Genomic DNA, 17,935 nt, shown 5'->3' on the forward strand with positions numbered 1-17,935 from the left:
ACTGCAATCAATTAAAAGAAATTGCAACTTCCTTACTCTCGCTGCGTAATTCCAAGGGAGATGTAACATACCATATCTTTTGCTACCTCCTCTTTAAATTAATAACATTGTTTCTGTGCAGCCTTTCACAGAGTTTCCAGATGAAAAAGAACAGTGTCTAGTGCAGCGGGTCTGTTGTTTCTGGTTATTGCTCACACAGAACCAGATATGATTCTTTCTTTTCTACCCCTATGTCTACACTGCAGCCAGAAGCACAACCCAATGCACTGAGACACTTGGGCTGCGCCTCTGAAAAGCAGCAGCTCCGTGGCTGCAGCAGGAAACTGTAAGGTAACTTTCATGATTAAGAGAAGCTATCAATAATCATCCATTTTTAAGTACAGCATCCTATAAATCCTCCTAATTAGTAAACTAGATGTCGTCTTTTTAGCAAACAATCCCCAGCCTACTTCCCTATTTATTTTCTTGAATTCAATTATATTTGCCACCTGCTGGCCCAATCACCTAAATGACAGATTCTGGATGTAAGGTAGAAACTGGGCCATAAACAATAATTTCATTATAGTCCAATTTAAAATACTTGCCTGTACCTATTTTCTCTGCTTTATGAAGAATGTTAGTGCTGTTTCCCCGCAGGGCTCCGTGGCTGCAGGACTCTGTGCTCCTGGCCGGGGATGCAGCAGCAGCACCAGCAAGAATTTTTCACTGCTCCTGCTCCACCACTGCCCACTCCATAGGAAACCATAGAAATCAAAGCTGAGCATTTTCTGTAGGGGAAGGACCACTAGAAGCTGAATAAAGAGGGGAAAAATTATTTCCGAACATGGACTGAAAAATTGATAAAGGTACAAAAAAATTCGTCAGTTGCTAAAAAGGGCTCTTGGTAAAATAAATGTTAGTAAATATTTATTTAGATGATAAAAATAACAAAACAACTTTTGACATTAAAAGAAATGGAGGAGACTGTACTCCTGTTGTTATTTACCTATCACAGGACACTGAAATCTACCTAGTCCATAAACCAATTTATTCACATTTCCAAACATCTTCTTGAACGAAATCCAGCCTGTAAAATGCACATCTTGCAAACAGTTTAACTTGAAGCACGAATTCAAATGCTTTGCTCGTCGTAGCGGACTGCTCTCCGGTTCGGTAAAGGCAACCAGGCACCAAAGCCATTCATTGCCAGAAGGGTGAAATGCCGCGGAGGCGGGTTGGCCTCCAACTGGGAAAGCACAGAGTTCTATCGCATGTGAGCGGAAGGAAAAATCAAAGACTGACACCTGGTTTGGTCCATTTTGTTTTTGACCAGAAACTCAACAACAACCAAACCATCAGGATCCTACAGTTCAGGCCTTTGAAGAAACCTGCATTTCCTTCTATGACCTTTTGAAACACAACTTACAAACCTACCTTCAAAAACTCACTGCTACATTCTGAAGCCATTGCACTACACCTGCCTCAAAAACATCCGAAAGCTGCCCTTCTGAAACTGGGTTAACAAAACTCAGCGTTGTGATATGAGATGTTAAAAGTGATGACCCAGATTCTTGAGCATTTTCCCACTTCCCACTATTACAAGATACAGAAATCCACGCTGCTTCCTTTATAATTGTGGAATATTTTCCATTTTATTTTCTTATAACTAGTGAAGAATACATATAAACGTGTTATTCTCTAGCAACTCATTTATTCCATGATTCTGTATCTTTCATTTCACCAGTCCTCTCCCAGATTTATTTTCCATTGATTTCCAGTTTGAAAATTGATGTTTAAGCCAATATGGAGTAAAATTATTATTTTACAATAAATAGTAATTTGAGTGAGTGCGTAAAGCTGTATTATATATTAATGAAAACATTAACCAAACTGGAGGCCTACAGTCAGTTAATGCCCTAACAGAGGAGCCTTGGAGAGAGAAACTGCACAGCATTTTTATGTAGCATGTGGGAAAACTGTGCAGCATGGGAGTATTGAACATTAATACTGCAGCTGTACTAAATCTACTGTGTCAGCCTCTGTCTGCAAGCAAACCAGATTTAAGGAAGTCCATTTGTGCTGCAGCATTGGAGGCTGAAAAATGGTTAACTTGGTTAGGTTCAACTTAAAAAAAAAAAATAGGCATGAATTCTGTGTACCTGCTAAATAGTTACAAACAAATAGCTCTGTTTGTAGACAATTACGTGACCTGTATAAAGGTTCAAATTATGGATTAGAGTAATGCATTTTACAATTATATTTTAACACCATGGCAATGATGTGTGGTAGAGAACAATTACTGAATTGGGATCTGAATAACAAAAAATACAAAACATTTTCATTGACCATAATTTCATTCCTAATGTCTTTTATCCACTCTCACATCTTTCTCTGAACATACTATAAAATGTTACACAGATATCTGAGCGACCCTGGGTAGGATTCACAGATACTATTTTGCTGTAGCATTTCGTATTTTCTTATACAATAAAAGAAAAAAACCCATGTTCTATTGCACACAGAAATACACACAGGACAAACGCTGTTCAGCTGCTGTTATCACCGTGACGCATTTAAGAAATTTAAACACACCAAATCTGCAAGCCTTGAATTGTTGTTTTTTCTCCATAAGCACCAAACACAATGTTGGCCTCGCTGGACACCATGCAGAACACATTCTGCAGGCCCTTCCCGACAAGAGGCACGAAGAAATGTCCTCTGTACAGAGAAGTTCCGTAAGACGGAAAACACGACTGGGAAGTTTGGAAAATTATGTATGCACACATACACACACATATGCAAAAATTTGGGGCATCTGTTATATTTGGAGTCCTAACGGTGCTATGATGTCTAATTTAAAGGTTAATTTACCTGTATCTGTACGTACTCAACCACATGTTCCTTGTCCACAGCCCCTGCTCACACAGTTGACATCCCCATTTGGTCTTCTCTAGGAAGCTATTGTCAAAATGATAACTGTGATGATTTTAAAACCAACAAGCAGTGTGGTGCGATGAACTCAGCATCGAAAGCAGAAATGACAGAGTGGTAGACCAAACTTTTCAAATTGGAATGCCTGAAGTTACACATCCAGATCCTTACTTACACCCATGAGGAAGCCTGATTTCCACTAGACATGCTCAGGCCCCCCAGTTACCAGGACTTCTTGCACCACCCGAAAAAGGTTTTTTATTGCGGTACTTATTTATGGATTTCTTGTCTAAATTCAGACAACCAAGTCCTACAATTTTCACTTATAAACTCTGGCACTCGAGCAGCTACATTAAAAAAAAATGAGTCTGTTGACTTGCTGGAGCTTGAATGGCCCTCAGCAAACTTTTTATTTGTACTTCTGATCTGTGAGCAGAGACCTGGCTGAAATCGATGGACGAGACAGTCCTTTTCTGCTGGAAACAGAAACTCCGCACTTGGAATCATGCAAGCTTACACGCTTAATAGATATAATGTCTTCTGGAAGAGGTTATATATGAGCTTAAGATTATTTCCAATATCCCTTCATCAGTGTTTTACTTTGTAAGTAGTTCTCAGTTAAGCAGTGAGTAGTCTTCCATTAATTCTCTCCATTAATGAAGAAAAGTACTGAGTGAGCTAGAACTCATTCTTAATTTAAGGTTAATTTTATCATAAACAGATGTTTTATTTGACAGTTTGAGGGATATGGGCGTGCTGTGATTTAGTTCAGAGACTATAGTTCAACTGAAGACTCAGACCATAAGATTAAATGAAATTAAATAGCCTCACCCTCATCTGCAATTGTATAAATCGTAAAATCACTCTAAGGGACAGAATTGGAGATCTTTGCAGAAAGACACTAATTTTGTTTCATGACATAAGTGCAAACATGCTGAATTTTCTCAGAACTGGCTTTAAGTGCGCCACTGCAAGGAAAGTGTACATTACAGCAAGATAACAAATGTGTCTTCTTAACAAACAACAGCCTTATCTCCTTTGAGCAGACACCAAGTAGGTGGCACTATCTCTTAACCATATGCTGCAGACAAAGCCTCTGGCAGGTTGAAAGTTGAACACCTCATACTATCATATATCCACTTACAATATAACTAAACCACTGAAAAATAAGCATACAGCCAACTATGACATACCTATGAAATGCACAGGGGAAAAACTCATTAGAAACATCATTAGAAAAAAGCATTAGAAACAGAGAATTTTATATATTGCCACCAAACTAAAAACAGTAAGTAAATATTAACCTCATGAAGCGCAAAACAAGTTCTATTGACCAGTGAGGTAAATATTGACTGAAGTGAAGCAAATATTTATATGCTGACGTCAATGGGGCAAATCCCGTTCAACACGACAAATAAGATTTTGCCTACTGTATTTCTATGTTTGTACTCATTCTGAAAGTTCTGAAAGGAAATATCTGGAAATCTGCCTATGGTAGTAATGTTTTTTTTAAGAACAACCGTTTTTCCTTAGCAACTAAAATGGATATACATTGAGATGGCCAGAATATTACAACCTTTCACAGAGGTTTGACAAATCGTTTTCAGACAGAACGTGTTAACTCACTCACTAAAGTCTGACCAGATAACGATATCCAAGGCCTCTGGTTAACTGATCTCTAAAAAGGTAAACAGAAAGTTGGTCAATTTGCAGCCACTTATAAACCAAATTTTTTTTACACATATAGTGGTAACCAGTGCCAGAAGATTCTTTATTTCACCATTTGTTCAGGTTACATTCAGTCAAAACTTTTTATGGCAGATGATCTCAATAAGTACAAAGAAAGCAGACTGTTCTTCAGAGGTAAAGGCTGCCACCCTGATCAGAACAGGGCTAAAGCAGTTAACTGGGTACTTAGGAGAAGTAATGAGGAGCCAACAGGACTCACTTCAGTAAAACTGGGTTTGCTCCTGTTGACCACGCACCACAGAAGCCCCCTGCGCGCCAATAAAAACCTTTCCCACCCTAGAACACAGACTAACCTAAATTAATAAACCAATGTAACTTCTAAAGATTTGCATTTATGAGTTATGTTAGAACATTCATTTGGGTTTTGAACCTAAAATATATTAATATTTACCAAGGAAAATAAAGAATAATTATGGACATAACTATAAGCAAGTACTACTGATTGAATATAAATTAGCAAACCTATCTACCCCTCCCAGTAAATCCACTCAGGGGAGGTTTTTACATACATGGGAAGTCATTATGCAACAGAACAATTCACACAAGGATTCACACCTTCAGATTAACATATAAGATTGGGAAAAAAATAGTTTTGAGAAACTTCAAAGATTCTATTGAAATTCTGGCACCTTTCAGCATGCCTGTTAGAGAATACCAACGTCTTGCGCAGCGGATGATCATTACAGTACATCTTCTAACCTAAATACCTTTGTAATGGTCTTACAACAGCAACTAACACACATATTCTAAAATTCTTTAACAGCTGAATTTATTTTTGAGTAAATGTATTTAACAGATCCCTCAGCGTCACTACAAGAAAAGACCAGTTCAGAAACCAGCTTCTCCACTTGGTTCTAATGACCATGGGAATCGCTCTTTCTTGCAGATAAAGGCAAAGGCTGAGCACCCTCCTGTGCAGGGAGCAAGAATTACAACTGCCCTTTGTGGCTCCGCTATCTCATGTCCGTTCAAGGCTCTGCCTATACACAAAATCTAAGAGTCTGGGATCTAATTCACCAGTTTTAAAGCAATTATATGACACCATTGCCGTGGAACTACTCTCAGTTCAGGATGACTTAATGGAAACGAGCACGCTGCTGTAAACAGCCAGCTAGTAAAACACCTAGAAACGTCGGGGAACAAGATGATGCCATTGCTTTATAAAAAATATCAGGTTCAAATTTCATGTGAGTCTGCTTGACAAAGCTTACATGATCAGACTTGAAATCCAGGCTCCTCTGCCTTCGCTCAGAATCACAGAATGTCAGATTTGGAAGGGATCTCAAAAGATCATTTGGGCCAATCCCCCTGCCGGAGCAGGAATACCCAGATGAGGTTACACAGGAAGGTGTACATTGCCTCTACTGTTAGTTTTATCTGCCACATATTGGAAAAAGCTCTTCCTGTTGTCCTTGACCCCTCTCGCCAGGTTTAATTCTAAGGAGGCCTTAGCTTTCCTAGTTGCCTCCCTACACCCTCTGACAACAGCCTTAGACTCTCCCCAAGTGGCCAGCCCCCCCTTCCATGATCTATAAACTCTCCTCTTCCACTTGAGCATCCCCAGCAGTTCCCTGTTTAACCACGCAGGTCTCCTGGCTCCCTTCCTTGACTTCCTACGTGTAGGGATGCTCTGATCTTGTGCCTGGTAGAAACAGTCCCTGAACACTAACCAACTATCTTGGGCCCCTTTACCCTCAAGCAGCCTTGACCATGGGATTTCCCCCAGCAATTGCCTGAAAACACCAAAGTTTGCCCTGCTGAAATCCAGGGTTGCAATTCTGTTTGCTATCCTGTTCCTGCCACAGGAGATCCTGAACTCCACCATCTCATGATCGCTGCAACCAAGGCAGCCCTCAACCTTTACCGCTTCAACCAGCCCCTCCTTGTTAGTGAGGATGAGGTCCAGCAGTGCACCTCTTCTAGTCGGCTCCTCCACCCTTTGCATCAGAAAGTTCTCGTCAAGGCGCTGGAGGAACCTCCTAGACTGTGGCTGGCCGAGCAGTCCTTCCAGCAAACATCAGGGAAGTTAAAATCCCCCACCACTTCACTCCAGTAAAGACTTTTCAAAACCAGTCTCTGTTCCTCAGTGCCTTAAATATGGGAGCACAGGAGCTGTTTTCTTGTGCTCAAATTAAACCTGAAGTAATGGTTGTATAATTGCAGGAGCTAGTTTTTAAAAGATTGAGCATTCAAAGCCCAGGAAGCCTTCAAATTTTAAGGGTTATTTGAGCCTCTCGGCAAGACTTTCAAATCCTTCAATCAATTTAAACTAAACCCTCTTAATTTTACAAAAGTCTTCCATAATCAACCAACATTTTGTGTAGAGTGAAGACAAACAATAAAGCCTTTGAATATTCAGGACATTCTGCTATTTTACAGACTCCTGCAAGAAAACAAATTTTTATCATGTCTCCTTTCCACATATCCGAGATCAGTTCCTTTAAGTTTCACTAAAGACGTATGCTGTACACCTAATTGTAAAGGACCTGTTCCTTCCACACCTTCTGATGAAAAATAGTGACATTACAGTTAATTAGGAGGAATTCTGAAATCTTTCTTGTGTCAGTAGTTACTAAATCCAGAGGTCATTAACAGCACCATGAAAACGTACCTGTTAAATAACATCACTGAAGAGTTACATACCTTCGAATGAGCTGTGAATCGGAGATAAATCAGCAGGTGACCTGCATGAGCAAACATTATTGATTAACAAGCTGTCATGCATTAATTTTGTATTTCCAGTGCATATAACAATGAGAAGTAGTTTGAGAACAACTTTGATTTAAAACTACATTTGTACTTTAATGCATTTTATAATCATAAAAAAGACACAGCTGAATGAGGCTTTTATATTTATACAGTTCCAAGCAATGTACAGAAGGCATGCATAATTTCCAACCATAAAGTACTATTTAAAAATAAAAGAGTTATAATTGCTTTTCCTGATTCGAGAATTAAATTAAGATTTTTCACATTGTCCTTCATAATCCAAACAGTATGTGGATGACTAACGGAGCGAAGAGCAAGAGAATGAACAATATGGCACAGCGTAAGTCAAACACAATAGTTTTGTGTTATCCTTGGAAAGATGGGGACATAGCTATATAATTTTTACAGTGCTTCCAGCTGAGCATCTGATATCTGCATTGGTGCTGCTACTAAGCAGTATTGAGATAATTAGACAGAAGTACTATGCAAATTAGAAGGTCATCTTAGTTCAGAGGGCCTACAGCAACAGCAGGTTTGAGGGTTTGCTTAATACTTAGGCATTTTCTAGCCCACATTTCCTCCAACATACCAGCCACGGGCCAAGTGGAATACAGAGGAAAAGGCCTGAAATTTCCAGTCAAAAAATTCAAGATGCAGACTCCAAACCTATCCTACAAGCAGACCAAATTGCTGCAGATGTCTCCTTAACGTACCTCCAGCAGGAATGGAGATGTGTCCAGCATTTTCAGCTTCTTCCTCAAGTAGAAAAGAGAAGGTTTAAGGTTAGATGGTTTGTGTTACTAAACACCACTTAGGACTTTTAAACACTTAGTTTTTCCTCTCATGAGATCTGATGTCTAAGTGTTTGTCCCTTCCCTCTCCCAGGGTTACTGACCCCACAGCGTTTCTGTATTCAAAATTTTGAATTAAAACAGTATTCCTATTTTAATTCAAAACAACGCAGGACTGTTTTTTAGAACTGCTCAGATATTAGGCACTGGTTTCTGTGTGAGCTGCATACCTAAACACTTTGAGAAAAACATCTGAGCCAAGGAAAACAGATGCCATTTCTGGATGCAAACTAATTTATTCAAGAGCACATTTTGAAAGAAAACCCTGTATCTATTTAATTTTAAGCTTCTCCTAAGAGCTAGAGCAGCATTAACTAGGGCAGCATTTTCCTCAGGTCTCCTAGGAGGCAAAGCCAATTTCCAGCCAGCAGGACTTCGCTGTGGTGAGCACTAATCGCCACCGAGAAGCAACAATACTGCAATATGTATATACACTTATATATATTTTAACATATTTATTAATTTCCTTCGTTATTATTGCTGTCGCAGATTAATTTTAATTGAGGCTTTAAATAAAAGCAACAAGAACCGCTACCCCCCCCCACCCCGTTAGGTCCCCGGCGCTGAGGTGATTTCCCCCCTCACCGCCCCACACGGGACCGTCCCCGGCGGGGCGAAGGCCCCAACCGGCCGCTCGTTGCCGGAGCAACGCCCAGCTCAGGGCCTTCCTCCTCCTCCTCCTCCTCTCTTTATGGCTCCTCCTCTTCCTCCCCACCCACTCGGCCTCGGCAATGGAGGCGGCGAGCGGCCTGGGCAGCCCCGGCGGGCGGGGGGCGCCGACCGCCTGATGAGGTACCGGGCGCGGGGAGGGCGGGAAAGGGGCTCCCGGCGGCCGCTTCCCTCAGAGCCCCGGGCGGGGTGTGTGTGTGGGGGGAAGGAAGCGCGGACGCGGCTCCGGGGTCACTGCCGCCCTGCACCGGGGCTTCTGTGGAGGCCGGCGGGACCCCCGGCGCTGACCCGCCCCCAGGGGCCGGTGCGGGGAGCGGGGGAGGCCGGCGCGGCCCGGCGGGAGCGGCACAGCCGGGAAACCGCCTCCCCGGGTGCGGTGGGAGGCACAACCGGGAGAAGAGGAACGTTCGAGGAAAAAAAGAGCTTTTATCCAAGATCTTATTCTATCTCATTAGCGGGAAAGAGGTTCTGGAAGCCGGCAGCTGCGCGCGGATTTCTTATGCTTTGAAATCGCGTCTAATAACTTAGTTATTTGAAAGTTCGTTCGGCAGAGGGAACCTGTCCTACTCCAACAGTGGGATCACTTCTTTTTAAACACCAAAGTGTCAGTTTTTGCAGAAGCGGGCCCTAAAACACTAACTGAAGAGTCCTAATGAGTCCTAATGTTTTAAGAAACAGCATTCGTAGCCTGATCCTGCAGACACACAGACTAACACCGCTCACATAAGTTAATACTGTCTCCAGTTTATTTGCTTTACTCGTGTGCATAAAACTACAGAACACGAATTTTGGCTGAGGTGTGATGTAATCTTGGGCCAACAAAAATATAGTAGTAGTAGCAGCAGCAGCACGTCTAAGCAGCAGTGAGTTCCCCTATTCAGATATTGTTTAAATTCATGCAATTTACTCTTCGGATCTCATCGCATCTCCCTTTTAAAGGCTAAAGAATTCTAGGTTTGTGCAAATATATTAAGAACTTGTTGCAGGGCAACACCAATTTTGCTTTAACCTTTTTGTATCCGCAGTGAAACTAGCTGTGTGTATACACTGTGCTTTGGAAAAAATAATTTCAAAGGGGAATCTGGAAGACTTTGAATTATCGAAAAAGGATTATAACAGGATTCACAATATTTCAATAATATTATTTGATAGTGACAAGCATTGTGGCAAACCTGGCTTCAAAGCATTCTCCAAAATAATTCCTCTCACGTCACACCAGTCCAGAGAAATAGATTTAACGCTATTTGACCAATGCAAAGACTGATAGAGAAGTGAAAAACTGCCCGGGGAACACAACAGAAAGATGTCAGAGGAAAGAAATAAAAACGTATTTGGGTCCTGCTGTTTGATTACAGCTTCCTGGCTGCGTTTCTTTTTTCACCCAGACCATATGGTCCAGGTTCTTTTAAGTACTTCTTACAAAATGGACTAAACTGGTTCTGCTCACTTACCTAGACAGGATAATCTCATTAATCTCATAATGGCTCTCAGTTTTGAGCATGCACTGGCTTTTGACTCGACTTGTCTGAACAAATGCTCCCCGGTTCATGGGTGCATGTAAATGTGCACTTTGCTTCCTTCCCGTCATTGTTGCTCCTTCTTTGGCCTACTGCTGTTACTATTTTTGTGTAATTATGCAGCACTTCCGAGATCTCTTCTGCACAAGTTAGTGTTGGGCTCCTTGTTCAGGAGCTTTTGCTGTTCTGAGTTGCACTGAAGCAACTTTAGATTTTGCTAAGGCAGGCGGGTTCACTGCAGGCCAGCAAATCTGCATGGGAATGAAAGGAAGTAATTTAGTACGGCACACAGAAAGTTGCCCGACGGAGGCAGGGTGCAAACCCAGCACGCCAGCTTTCAGAACAAAGCCAGTATCTGTCCCAAAGAGGATCTTTACTTTGCCATTCTTAATCTTTATTTTTCCCCCGAACTAGTTATACTTTTCGTCCAACTGTGACTTGTGATATCCCATAGGAGACACAGTAGCAAGAATCTGGACCAGAAAAAAAATCCCACCATGCAACCAAGCTACGGCCATCTCCACAACGTCCAAGGGAGCGGGGACGACTCTTCCTCTTCTCAGAGCGCCCACGCAGCGAGGTTGTCAGGAGAGAGCTCGTGCCATCAGAGCGATGTTCGCATCCAGCTGAACTCTACGGTGGGAGAAGCCAGAGAAAACGCGGGTGCCGGGCACTCCCGGGCAGGTTTCCAAAGTCACTCACACGGACATGCCCAGGGAGAAGCAAGGGCGCTCGAGGATTCCGCTCCGGAGTTGGAGGAACACGGCAGCAGCTCCCTGTCCGAGCTCAAATACCTGCTCCGATGGCTGCACAAAAGTCTGCCGTATATCGTGATTCTGTGTGTCAAACTGATCATGCAGCATATAATTGGTACAGTATAACACAATAAGGTCTGAGAGAACAGATCCCTCCCCCCCAAGTAAATATACTAATAACCCTGCCTGAAATATAATTCTATTTATTTTTAGCTTTATTTTTATTTGCTTTATTAATCAGAGATATTTTCTAAACCACATTTCAGTGGCTTCTGTTTCCTTTGCTGGTGTATGTACAATGTGCTTAATTTTTCTGCCTTGATAGTCCGAGCTATTAATTGTAATTACAAGACATTAGAAGTGGCGGGTTTTTTTAACCCAGTTTGGTAAATATTTTATTTTCTTGTGTATAACTGACCCTTTTTTCCTAATAGGCATTTCTGTTGGAATTGGGCTGCTAACAACTTATATGTATGCAAACAAAAGCATAGTAAATCAGGTTTTTCTAAGAGTAAGTATCACCCAAAGCAACAAAATTCTGTAAGTTAACCAAGACCTTTATCCATCAACTTTTGAAAGAAATATGAACAGAAATAGTTTTACTTACCTAATAATATTAGGTGTCAGGGTATCAAGAGGGAAGTCTTAATGCTTCTGTACAGTGTAGAGCTGCTCAGATAAGGTTTGGAAAATTCAAAAAGGTGTTTTTCCTCCTCTGACTTTGAATATTGAAATAGCTTCAAGTGATAAAAGTTTTGAAGTGATGGAAGAACTTCTTCATTATATTTGTAGAATCCAATAGCAGTTGACAGTTTGAACTTGCAGCTGTCTATGTTCATTCCCAAAGGAAAAACTGTTGTTTCTTCAGAGTGGGGTGGGTTTTGGTTGTGTTTTTAGAAAAAACCCTTGATACACATAGAAACTGTTATATTGAAAACTCTAAAATTACAGCTTTACCTTTCCATTGAATTATCCTATTTTATTTGGCCTAAAACCACCGAGATAAAATCTTCTAGTGCTAAAACTCTGCTCAGTTGCAACAGACTTAGTGCTTTGGAGATATATTTAAGGCACTGACACTGAGATAAAAGCTATAATATATCTTTACGGTTATCTTGCAGGAGCGGTGCTCCAAGCTGCAATGTGCTTGGTTACTCGTATACCTGACTGGATCATCTCTCCTCCTCTATTACACCTTTCATTCTCAGTCACTGTATTACAGGTAAGTAGAGGAAAATCCCTACTTGCACCATAAATTACGCAAAATTAAATATTAACTGGGAACGCTTTACATGGGTAGCTGCTGGTTTTCTTTAGTTGTGGCCCTGGTTTCCCTTTCATTTTTATTACTCCTCTTGTGCCAAACTGAACAGGTGCTGTCCTTAAAAACAGGATGCTGGAGTTTGCAAGATGAGGCCTCATACTCAAGTTAACGTTACTCCTGTACTGTGGGGAGCAGAGCTGGGTTGGATTCCTGGCTCTGACCGTGCCACCTTGCCTTGGGAACACTGACTGTGGCATTCTGGGGCTCTGGACATTATGTCACCAGTTTATTATTTTCTGTAGCTCCAGTCTTGGCTGTGGATCAGTCAAAGGTGGTGTTGCTAAATGAGAAAGCAAGGTGACTCTAGAGGATAGGGGTTGTGGTGAAGATACAGGAAAGAGGGTTCCAAAATGCAAAGGTTGTCAGGGATCATAAAAATGATCAATTTACCATAAAGAGTTCATTTTCTCAGCAAATATTCTTCCACTGCATAAACCAGGTTTCCTTTTCTAATGAAACCTGCCACGATAATCTCTAGTTATGCTTTCCTCTAAATAGGGTGCTCCACTAACTTCTAATACTTCTTTTGGTAGCTTAATCTTCTTAAATCCTACTGTGGATTTTATGAACTTCTGGGAGGTACTTTGGATTGTGGGAGTCACAGACTTTATTCTGAAATTCCTCTTCATGGGCTTCAAGTGCTTGATTCTCTTGGTGCCTGCTTTTATGATGTCCTTTAAATCCAAGGTAAGGAAACAAGCTATACTTTTGCTTCCGTATAAAGAATGTTTTATGGTAAAATTAGCTCATTATTAAATTCTACCCTGAGAAAATTATTTTTCCTTAAAAGTCTGTATATGATCCACCACTACACTGTGGGTGACAAAACCCTGTAGATTTCACATTCTTCCCTGCTGGGTGCCAAGGAAGGCTTACAGTCTGAGCTGAAACAATTGCTTGTATTATGTCATCGGATAAATGGGTTTATTTCTGTCTCTAAGGGGGAGAATGAAGAAACCTTTCATTTGCTGCAACGTAAGAATGTGTATACGGGCAGTTCGCATGGAGCAGCTGATGCATGGTGAATTTTTTTATGTGCTCAACAGTAACTGACATGGGAGGATTTTCAGACTGTGCAGGCAAACAGCTGTATTTTCTCACAGAATGTCAGGGATTGGAAGGGACCTCAAAGCTCATCCAGTGCAATCCCCCCATGGAGCAGGAACACCCAGATGAGGTTACACAGGAAGGTGTCCAGGCGGGTTGGAATGTCTGCACAGAAGGAGACTCCACAACCCCCCTGGGCAGCCTGGGCCAGGCTCTGCCACCCTCACTGAGAAGAAGTTTCTTCTCAAATTTAAGTGGAACCTTTTGTGTTCCAGTTTGAACCCATTACCCCTTGTCCTATCATTGGTTGTCACCGAGAAGAGCCTGGCTCCATCCTCCTGACACTCACCCTTTAGATATCTGTAAACATGAATGAGGTCACCCCTCAGTCTCCTCTTGTCCAGCTCCAGAGCCCCAGCTCCCTCAGCCTTTCCTCACACGGGAGATGCTCCACTCCCTTCAGCATCTTTGTTGCCCTGCGCTGGACTCTCTCCAGCAGTTCCCTGTCCTGCTGGAACTGAGGGGCCACAACTGGACACAATATTCCAGGTGTGGTCTCCCCAGGGCAGAGCAGAGGGGCAGGAGAACCTCTCTGACCTACTGACCACCCCCTTCTAACCCACCCCAGGTACCATTGGCCTTCCTGGCCACAAGGGCCCAGTGCTGGCTCATGGTCATCCTGCTGTCCCCGGGACCCCCAGGTCCCTTTCCCTTATGCTGCTCTCTAACAGGTCATTCCCCAACTGATACTGGAACCTGGGGTTGTTCCTGCCCAGATACAAGATTCTACACTTGCCCTTGTTACATTTCATTAAAATTTTCCCTGCCCAACTCTCCAGCCTGTCCAGGTCTCTGATGGCAGCACAGCTTCCAGTGTCAGCCACTCCTCCCAGCTTGGTGTCATCAGCCACCTTGCTGATAGTGCACTCCATTCCCTCGTCCAAATCATTGATGAATACACTGAATAACACAGGCCCCCCTACTGACCCCTGAGGCACTGCACTAGATACAGGCCTCCAACTGGACTCCACCTCATTGATCACGAATTGACCACGAATTTTGATAGAAGACTACACTGGTTGGTTTGGTATCTATTTTTATCTGCTTCCCAAGGCGAGACATGCAAAAAACAATTACATTTTATGTCAAGATAGCAAATCCTAGTACTGTTTAAAACAAAAAAAAAAAAAAAAGAAAGAACATGTAGAGTTTGTACCTGACAGCGTTTGAACAGGATGTATTGGTAGGTTTTATCTTTTCAGGAAAATAATTTGTAATTTATGTTTGATAATAAAAGAATGGGGCTTACTCTCATATTTTATTTCCTGAATGCAGGACACAACTCTGCTTATGACAAGCTGATGTACACAACCAAATTTGTCTTACTTTCCTTTTTCATGTAACTTCTATTTTCTTTTATAATGCTTATGAAATTAAGTCTGATAGCATTGTTAAGTAAGCAGGCATCTGACAAAGCCATCCTGTTTTAGCCTAATAATTCGATTTTCTGCAGTACAGCAATCAATTGTGTTACTGTTATTGGTAGAGTTGCGGTGAGACTCATCATCTGGTCGTCACTCTTCTTCAGGCTCCGTGTTTAGTTGTTTCAAGGTATCATGAGAGGACATTACACAAAAAATAACAATGCATCTTTTACCTATATTTAAAAAATCCTTTGTGTTTTTAATCTTGAGCGATTCCTTTGCATGTCTTGCTTAGGGCTACTGGTACATGCTGTTAGAAGAACTCTGCCAGTATTACCGTATGTTTGTCCCCATACCAGTTTGGTTCCGTTTTCTTATTGGCTATGGGGAGCCGGACAGCGGGCAAACATCGACCCTTGGGATATTGCTGGGCCTTCTCTACCTCATCCTAAAAGTACGTAAGCTTTACATTCTCCTCTTCAACTATTTTACAGTAATTATCACTGGCCACAACTGGACACAATATTCCAGGTGTGGTCTCACCAGGGCAGAGTAGAGGGGCAGGAGAACCTCTCTGACCTACTGACCACCCCCTTCTAACCCACCCCAGGATACCACACTCAGTAAACGTTCAGCTTTGAACATGAAAAATACTTTCTAGTCTAAGGTATCTTAATTACAAGTCTAAAGACTATTGCATACATGCTAATAATGCTGGTATATTTGCACTCGAGTGCATTTCAGAACCTCAGCACTATTTTAAAGAACAGACACACTGGGAAAAAAACTTCAGGCCAAGTTCTTAGTTTGGTTACATTTTAAGCAACTAAAATAGGGTCACAGTCTGAACTACAGCTTGGCTTATGTTCCTGCCAACATCAACCTTGCAGTGAGACTTCTAGTGCTGGAATCTGCACAAAAACTTGGAAGCTTTTAAGTTTACAGAGAAAAATACTACGCATAACTTAGGTTTTCTTTCCCGTTTCAGCTTTTGAGTTTTTTTGGACAACTGGGGAACTTCAGGCAGGTCTTACGGATATTTTGCACACGACCAGTAAGTACTGAATTATCTTCATACAAAACAATAAGCCAAATTTCCATGAAAATACTTATCTTTTTTTTAAATACCTCATTCCTCTATTACTTTGTATTGTTCTAGCAAGAGACAACTGCATTTTTAAAGTAAACCCTGCATACTTCTCCCATCTCACTGTCTGAATTCCTTGACTACGTGATTATCTGTCATGTGAACAACACCAAAAAACCCTGACGTAACAGCCCTTATTCCCAATTCCTTTCCATCCTAGACTTCTTGTGTTTTGTTTTGGCTTCCCCAATGCCCCCCAGAAACTAATATCTGCCAAAAATATCTTGTTTTCCAGAACTATGGGGTGCCAGCTAGCAAGAGACAGTGTTCTGAGTCGGATGATATTTGTTCAATCTGCCAAGCTGAATTTCAGAAGCCTATTCTGCTTCTCTGTCAGGTAATACACATCATCACAATTATTTTTTGCAAACTTCCGAATAATTTAAAGACCTGATAAACAAAATTACATGAAGTTAGACTAGAGAGCGTGTGTCTTTGATTATTTTAGAGTTCAGGCTATGCAAATAGTATACCGTCTTATGAATGGAAGAGCTTAAAAGCTCTAAGTTCTCATTCTTTTCATTACAGCACACATTTTGTGAAGAATGCATCTCTTTATGGTTTAATAGAGAAAAAACGTGTCCACTCTGCAGAACTGTTATTTCAGACCATGTTAACAAGTGGAAGGATGGAGCTACATCTATGCATCTACAGATTTTCTAAAGCGTGTCAAACAACTCGGTTTACAGTTTGTCCAAGCTAAAGTTTTTCAGTTTACTGCAGATTAAATTGTAGGTGGCACAAGGAATGAGTTTCTAAATTCTAGATATCAAGCTTCTATGAAATGTTCAGTATTTAAAACAGTGCGGAAAATGTTAACTTGACCTTCTTAAGCACAAAAAGTAAGTTTTCCGAATGAATGCAGAAAAGCCAGCATTGCTTCTCTTGTGATTCCTGCAGGAAATAATCCAGTCCTTGAAAAATGCTGCGTTACTTCTTGCAGCAGCTTCTTAATTCAATATTTTGTTTAAAACTTTAACAGAGTTCCAGACTGTACTAAGTCTAAGTTGTATTTATCCTTCTAACATGACTTAACCTGAAAGGTCAACCTACCAATTTTACTAAGATTATAAGCAAATTTTATACTCTGGGCTACAGTGAGAACTAGAGCTACTTGTCACACTTGGCATTAAAGTTTCTTTAATGCTGGCCCAATGGATTGGAGAAATTAGCTTCTTATTCATGTGTCTGTAATAGCAACTATTTCTCACTGTACCTGGAGACAAGCCACAGGAATAAGACGTTTCCCCTTCAGGTTCTTGTAGACTCCTAATGGATCTTTGGCTTAATACATAAACCAACCACTGATGTTAGTTTTTTACAAAGCATTTTATAAAGTTGGTATTTTTAAACCAAATCTTTAATACTATATTTTTGTCATAGCAGGAACCAGACTTTCTTACAGGGGAGAATCTATTTTATACTATATTTGCAATTTGTAGTATGCATAAAAATCAGAGAGAATAAATGCATTTCAATCTATTTGTTTGGTGCATGTTGAATAAAGAGGCAAGATTCATCATTGTTTCAGTAGTAACTTATATGAAAACACCTGACAACAGCTCACCGCTAGGTGTACTTTTCCTGTTGAACGATAATCTCTGAAAAACAAAAAACCTCCAACTGCTACCACTTATTCATGACTAGTCCTTAAGCTAATTATAGAGCTAACTTACCTACAAATCGCACCTTGTTTTCCTCGTCTTTTTTTCACCTTGCTATTCAGATAAGGCTGAAAAAACCCACTCAAATTATTCTGTTGCAGCAAAGTTAACCTGAGTTGCCATTAACTTCAGCTTTTCTGAACTGAGTACCTTTAGGAAACTTGTAAAT

At 41.1% G+C, this 17,935-nt stretch overlaps 1 protein-coding gene across 1 annotated transcript; it reads left to right on the forward strand.

The window, feature by feature from the left end:
* Nucleotides 1–8,815: 8,815 nt before the first annotated feature.
* On the forward strand, nt 8,816–17,621 carry RNFT1 (ring finger protein, transmembrane 1). The gene is made up of 9 exons (XM_065036286.1): nt 8,816–9,011; nt 10,860–11,275; nt 11,595–11,671; nt 12,282–12,382; nt 13,018–13,171; nt 15,251–15,409; nt 15,944–16,009; nt 16,338–16,439; nt 16,631–17,621. The coding sequence occupies exons 1-9, from the start codon at nt 8,911–8,913 to the stop codon at nt 16,763–16,765; spliced, it is 1,311 nt and encodes a 436-aa protein (XP_064892358.1). The 5' UTR covers nt 8,816–8,910; the 3' UTR covers nt 16,766–17,621.
* Nucleotides 17,622–17,935: the final 314 nt, after the last annotated feature.

Source organism: Columba livia, chromosome 20 (genome assembly GCF_036013475.1).
Source record: "Columba livia isolate bColLiv1 breed racing homer chromosome 20, bColLiv1.pat.W.v2, whole genome shotgun sequence".
Classification (NCBI taxonomy): Eukaryota; Metazoa; Chordata; class Aves; order Columbiformes; family Columbidae; genus Columba; species Columba livia.